This window comes from Punica granatum, chromosome 1 (genome assembly GCF_007655135.1).
Source record: "Punica granatum isolate Tunisia-2019 chromosome 1, ASM765513v2, whole genome shotgun sequence".
Taxonomy (NCBI): domain Eukaryota; kingdom Viridiplantae; phylum Streptophyta; class Magnoliopsida; order Myrtales; family Lythraceae; genus Punica; species Punica granatum.
Window position 1 is genome coordinate 22,603,195 of NC_045127.1, and position 6,801 is coordinate 22,609,995.

At 43.9% G+C, this 6,801-nt stretch overlaps 2 protein-coding genes across 7 annotated transcripts; one reads left to right on the forward strand and one right to left on the reverse strand.

The window, feature by feature from the left end:
• The first annotated feature begins 244 nt into the window (after positions 1-244).
• On the forward strand, positions 245-1,216 carry LOC116204470 (putative RING-H2 finger protein ATL12). The gene is given in 1 exon segment (XM_031536567.1): positions 245-1,216. A coding segment is annotated over 1 exon segment (972 nt).
• A 1,128-nt stretch (positions 1,217-2,344) lies between these two features.
• LOC116194483 (VAN3-binding protein) lies at positions 2,345-5,802 on the reverse strand. 6 transcript variants are annotated; one of them, XM_031523301.1, is made up of 9 exons: positions 5,491-5,802; positions 4,853-5,202; positions 4,703-4,771; positions 4,524-4,592; positions 3,762-4,140; positions 3,161-3,325; positions 3,022-3,071; positions 2,843-2,900; positions 2,345-2,735 (listed from the first exon to the last, which is right to left on the reverse strand). In XM_031523301.1, exons 2-9 carry the CDS (start codon positions 5,186-5,188, stop codon positions 2,533-2,535), a joined length of 1,329 nt encoding a protein of 442 aa, XP_031379161.1. In that variant the 5' UTR covers positions 5,189-5,202; positions 5,491-5,802; the 3' UTR covers positions 2,345-2,532. The 6 variants fall into 6 exon arrangements, with proteins under 6 accessions (XP_031379161.1, XP_031379153.1, XP_031379177.1 ...); XM_031523293.1 differs by having other exon boundaries at positions 4,853-5,188; positions 5,491-5,801; XM_031523317.1 differs by having other exon boundaries at positions 4,853-5,145; positions 5,491-5,800.
• Positions 5,803-6,801: the final 999 nt, after the last annotated feature.

Below are 6,801 nucleotides of genomic sequence, written 5' to 3' on the forward strand. Positions count from 1 at the left end.
ATTGCGAGAGGACAGACAATGGACTTCGAATGAGATACCAAAAGACAAGAGTCTGCTGATCCGTTTAGAATCAGAGGGCTGCACAACCGACAAGGTCAATTAGGACACAAACATGTTCTGAATCTCCAAACATGATTCACAGAATCATAGTAGGCCACGACAAAAAATAGAATCTTTTACAAACTGCAATTCTTTCTATAGACAAAAGGATTCTGGCAACCAAACATCTACTCCATAGACGAGAATGAGATCCCTTCCAATCCTCTTCCTGTTCGATCATCCTGCCGCCAATTCTCAGAACGGGCTTGATTCCAACAACCCGAAAATGCACCGGTCAGTCCACCCAAGCACTGCAGCCATTTTGGTGACTCTTGGGGCAGTTCTCTGCTTAGTTATGCTTCTCCTCGTCATTGTGAAATTCTGGTGCACGAGGCCTCTCGATCGCTTACTCCGCAGCATCAGCGAGCTGATCATGACCGACTCCCAAGGGAGAATGGTCCGATTGAGGTCCACAAGGCTCTCTGGGCTAGACAAAAGATCCATCGAGTCACTCCCCCTCTTCAGTTTCTCATCAATTAAGGGCTCAAAAGAAAGCCTTGAGTGTGCGGTTTGCATTTCAAAGTTCAAGGATGCAGAGTTCTTAAGGTTGTTGCCTAACTGCAGGCATGCGTTCCACTCAAAGTGCATCGACCGGTGGCTCGAGGGCCACTCTAGCTGTCCTTTGTGTCGGTCAAAGTTTGAACCCGCTGATCTCTTGATGTCAAGAGCACAGGGTTCAGATCATGAGATCTTCATCCAGAGGGAACAGCTAGATCTCACAGGATCATCTAATATTGAGAAAGACGATCCTTGAAACGTTGTTGATGTTCGCATATCACCATTGCACCGATTGAAACACGAGGCCAACACATCTGATATAATGATGAAGAACCAATGGAGTGACCCGAGCACTTCGGACCTCCTGTTCTTGAGTTCCGAGATGCTTCTCTTGTCAAGGAACCAATTCTCAGCCTCTGAATCGGGCAATGGAGTTGAACGTGTTGATGATGATCTCAATCCAAAAAGACAGATTCTAAACAGAAGTTACTCTTCTAAGACCCCGTTGAGGCTAGTAAGTAAAACCGGGGGACGGAGGTCACTGTCAGAGATCTTATCTGTCCCAAGGTTCGAGTCCGGTACGAAAAACCAAGATGCAGAGTGGGTTCCTTCTGACTGAAGAGAAGCAGAGGGGAGAGAGCAAGGAGATATAGTTGGTTGTCTTCAATTCAGGGGACGACTCCGTGGCTTGCAAACCGTGAGAATGATGAGCATGGATCAAAGAATAGAATAGTAAAATGAAGAACCTCAGATGGGTGAAGTTCGTGGGAATTAAATTTGCTGTGTCGGTTTGGTGGTCGTCTTACTTCCTTACTGTTGGCATTTATCCGGGAAAACAAGAATTGATTGTCACATTTTGTGCAGATGAATGGCAATAGAAAGAGAGAGAATTGGCTGTGTCCGCCGTGCAGATTTTAGATGGCAATTCTTTGTCAGCTCGTTTCCATTTCTCTGCACCAAACTTTAACTCTGTCATTGCAGGGTGCAGGTGAAAATAAATGGAGCTTTATTCGATGTTTCATGAACATCCATTCCAAAAATGTCTTCAAGCGACCACTCATATCTTGTTCTGTTGGGCCGGTTTCTCTCCTATATGGAGAATGATGAGGGCGGGTGATGGAAGTAATCCCACATGGAAAAATTGAGAGGAAATCCATAGGTTTATAAGAGATAATGGTCTAGCAACCCATTGGCTTAAGCTTTTGGGTTGCGGATGGGCCCGAGTCTCAAGTAAGCCCATGGATTTTTCCCAACAGTGGTATCAGAGCCCAAGGTAACGATCCTGGAGAAGTGCACACGCTATGCGTGGAAACCCACACCGCGCCAAGGCCCGAGTGTGGAACTCGTGGCTAGTGAATGGCCTAACAATTGGTATCCGAGTTCGGAAGTAAAAAGCCCGGCTCGAAGTCCTCCATATAGTCCAGAATGGGGGGGAATTGTTGGGCCGTGACCTAACAATTGGTATCCGAGTCCGGAAGTAAAAAGGCCGGCTCGAAGTCCTCCATATAGTCGAGAATGGGGGGGAATTGTTGAGCCGGTTTCTCTCCTATATGGAGAATGATGAGGGCGGGTGATGGAAGTAATCCCACATGGAAAAATTGAGAGGAAATCCATAGGTTTATAAGAGATAATGGTCTAGCAACCCATTGGCTTAAGCTTTTGGGTTGCGGATGGGCCCGAGTCTCAAGTAAGCCCATGGATTTTTCTCAACATGTTCAGACAGCTGTTGTTAGAGAGGGACAAGGTATAAGGTTCAGAAGCATAAATCCTGTCTTGTTCAACTTTTAGAAAGTCAGTAAACAAGCTGGGTTTTACATGAGAATCGACGGAAAGGACTTTCATATCATGATTTACAAGTACCATTCCTCATATCTCCATGTAATATGCCCATATCCAATCATACTGAGTTGCTTGCAAATGTAAATGTGCTTTGAATTATGTCATGTTCGAGCAGTAATTCAAAATGTGTTTTATCCCCTCAGCCCAGAGCTGCTTCTCACTTTTGCTTCTGCACTCGAACTCGATGATTCTGTCGTCGGTTTTAATGCCAAAGTAGCCCTTCTGCTCGTATCCTTCTTCTTCCTTCTCTGCCCTCCCAGGCCACTCCGGGATATCGCAGTAGACTCCCAAGACTACAACTGTTGATAGATATGATAAAGGCATGCCTGGTTTAGTCTCCCACACAGGAAAACAACGCTGTGTAGTGAATGAATGAATTCAGGCGCGCATAAAAAGATTAGCTTACGTTTCTTTTTTTTGGTAAATGTTCCCACCATATGCTTGCTCTTCAGCTTAGCAACCACCTGTCGATATTTACGTTTTCAATAGAGGCATTCAAAATTGGGGGATTGGATTTGCATCTTATGCATATATATATATATATATATATATATATATATTTTTTTTTTTTTTTTTTTTTATTACCTGAAAATTTGAGTTTACATTAAAAGAAACCTGCTTCCAGTGGAGTGCACCTGTTCACATATTAGCCCAAGTGTCTTAAACGGGTTCAAATCGAAGTATATAGCGCACTAGAGATATATAGTTGTCCACGTCCAAGTACCTTTCCTTGTACGCTTGAGGAGTTCTCCTCCTTTGCACACAAAATCTAATGCACTTGAGATAAAGTTTTCCTTGTCACCTTCGATCTTTTCCTCTCCCAGTCCTATTGCTGGACCCCCATGGCCTTTCTGCAGCCTTGCTCTCAGGGTTGCAGCTCCTCGTAGCGCTGCGCATTCATGCCGATCTATCAATAATCAACACAGTCTGCCTCTAAAACGTATCTGAGACAGCATATTCGTGTCCTAACGCGACTAAGTTTCACTTTCCCAACCTTAAAGTTGGTCAAATGCTTTATGCTGCTGACGTATCTTTTGAACGGGCCAGATCTTATCTACTTTGAGTTAAACGTGTTATGTCCTGTTATCGATTTTTTCAGTTTCTCTCAATAAACTCATGTTTGGTGTTTTGTATTAGTGTGTGCTGTCAGAATTTCCTAGCCTTTTATATACAGGAGATTGGTACACTGTCCTGGTTTGCAAATGATTGTCAATCCCAATTATTGATCACCACTGGCCCGGCGACCATGTCACTTGCCAGTCAAATACTATGGTGATGGGCATATTTGACCATCCTCTGGAAATGCTCGAATTTTCCATGTTTACCTGTGGCTGCTCCAGCAGTCAGGGCCATGATATCGCCATTACTCCTCGCGTTAACTGCTGAGCTAACGACCGCTGAGATTTGGCCATGATCGGCCCCCATCTCCTCTGCAAGATCAATGCAATGGGACGCTACCAGGGCCGCTGCCGAGGCAATAGCGGCAGTGGTTTTATAGTTTGTTTTGTTCTTTGATGAGGCCTTTGGTTGTTCAGGAAATGTGGCAGTTGAGGCTGCCACTGCAGCCACGGCAGCTGCAACCCCAGCCACAGAGACGGCTGCATGGAGTTGGGCATTGTGAGCCCGAGTCTCCTGTTTCTTCTTCTCCTTCTGGTCCTTGAGCCACCTCCCCATTGTTTTTCCCCTCATAATGCTCTTGTAGAGCTGCAGTGCATATAGCAGCATTGAACAAGTTAGGAAATCCTTGATATGAAGAAATGAAACTGACAGCAGCTGGAATCGCCATTGAGAAGAAAAACAACACTGCTCCAAGCAATGATCAATTCCCATTCCTTTTCCATACTCATATACCGAATATGGACTTAAAAAAAGTTCTCGTCAATTGTTGCAAATCTTCAAAGCAACATTATCTAACAGCTCCAGCTTTGACTTATGTGCCATGGATCGGTAAAAGTATTCATCGTACATTATTTTTTATCTCTACCGTTGGGAGACTTAATACTTTTATCATTTCAACAGCTTGGGTGCTTAAATGGCTTGATTAAACGAGTCACAGACTATGAGAAAACTGGGCATATGACCATTACCCCATTACGGAGTAGCTGTTGGTTTGAAAGGAATTCCGGGTTCAGGGCCTGATGAAGCAAGAATAGTTCCTGCAGTCGAAGTAAAATCGCTAAAACAATGGTCAATCCTTGTCCGGTCATGTTTTGTTTTCCCGAAAAAGGAATCATGAGATGAGAGGAAGAACAGCATCAATGTTTACCCTGACTTCTCCACTGTCTCTGGGAGAATCGTTATCAGTATTACCACCATTCTGTAAAGGCTGGAGCACCTGTCCCATAGAAACGGTGACAAGTTTATAAAGGATAGTTCAACTCCATACTAAAACTGGAAAGAGGATAGTTTAACTCACGGATTCCCTTATAGGTGCGGAACTTGCATCCTGTCCTGCTGACTCGACGCTGTTAAGGGAAGAGAAGGATGACCTCTCGGGGACAGACTGGTTGGTTGACATGATATGAGTGCCAGTAAGAGCATTGGACAGCTCCATTGCCGAGAGGCTCCACGATCTTGCTAGGAACTCCATAGACTCAGTCGGAGTCTCTGGCGGCGGGCAGGTTGCTGGAAACCAACTCCCTGCTGGGGCATTCTCGTCAATGTACTCCAGCTTCGGGACTGGGCAGTTCGCTGTGCATGAGCTCACTGCTTTGGCAGCACAAGAAATTCCCCTTATAAGAAAATCCTTCATCTGGAAAGCTCAAACTAGTTTGGAACTCAGAAAGTGATCAGCAAAATGTTACATAGCGAATATAACATACTACACCTTCATCTGTGAGCATGAGCTAATCGACGAGAACTTGTTTAACAAAGTCATCCAAAATAAGAAGCAGAACCGACAATGGCAGGATGCTCACCAGGAGCTTTCGCCACTAACTAGAGAAACTAATAAGACCTCAACTGACGGGGCCAATTATATACGGCATGCAGAATGCAGATCGGAACAACATTTAGAAAACTGATAAAAGTTTATGTGATGAATAAGAAACTCACTTGTCATCACGTACACGGTTAGTTTTATAGCCCTGAGGACTAACTCTTTAGCAAGAGAGATGCATTATATATGTCCATGGCGACAGTGCGACTGATTGCGGGCGAGAACATGAAGTGGCTAGGCAGCTGAAGAATCGTTCGGTATTTAACCTGAGGGGAGTGAGAGCAAAAGCGGCTTATTTCTTTATTTTAAAGGAGAAATCCAACGAGCAAAAGAAGGAAAAAGGAGCATTTGAAGCTCGCAGTGGTCATAATTCAGAAGCTGGTGGGTCATTAACATTTCTGCAATTATCAGTATGATGGGAGTAGTGCCGACGAGGACTTCGTTTCGTGACTAAAGCATGAACCCGATCGGACAAAGAAGCACAACAACCTCTATGCAGTTTGATAGGACTATTATGACAAGTCCTATCATGCTATGTTATGAAGATAAAATCTTTCTATTGAAAATTCAATGTATTATTAAGTCATAATATTCTTGTGATTTTTACTAAAATAATTTTCCAGGATCGGTCAATCTATTCGACACGTGTCACGCTATCACAGGCAAGCATATGGGCCCATGTCAAAGGAGAGGACCCCACAAAAAGCGGGGGGAGAATCGTCAACTTTGTCCTTTGCCAATTAGCAAAAAGATACTCCTGCTTTTGCATTCCACTGTCTTGTGCTTTAGTCATTAAAAAGGAAAAGCTGATAAGAAAAGGGATCCCTCATTTGTTTTTCTGGAACGGCGGGAGTCATTATGGTTTAGGGCATTAGCTGCTTCTTCAATTTCATTGTTACTATTGTCATTGTCTGTATTGAAAATTCTCTGAAGCTGGGGCCCACTCCTATGCACTGAGAAGGTACCCTGTGAGGGCTCTGAGAAGGTACCCTGTGAGGGCTCTCAGGGGAACGAATGATGATCATGGGATGGGAGCAATTTGCTTACCAAACCCCCCCCGAGAAGATGAAGGTTTTCGTCCATTGGTTGAGACTAATTCATTTAAGACATTGTTTTGACCCGGTCAGGAGGTAAAGTATGTCCATAGGAAGCTCAATTTATCATTGTGCAACATTCTTGTGGTTAATTGGCATCTATTTTAGTTGATCCCTCTTAGACTAGGATTGGATGTATGAGATTGCAAGCACTATTAAGGCATGGTCTACCACCAACCTACACATCAAACATGTCACCTTAAGTGAGGACTCCATTACCAAAGAACATAGAAGTAAAAGAATTGACATGGAAACCGTCATCATCAGTGAGGGCACTGTCATCCTTATTGAAAAGAAATAAGAAAATGCGGTAATTCAACTCGAATGCCTAGT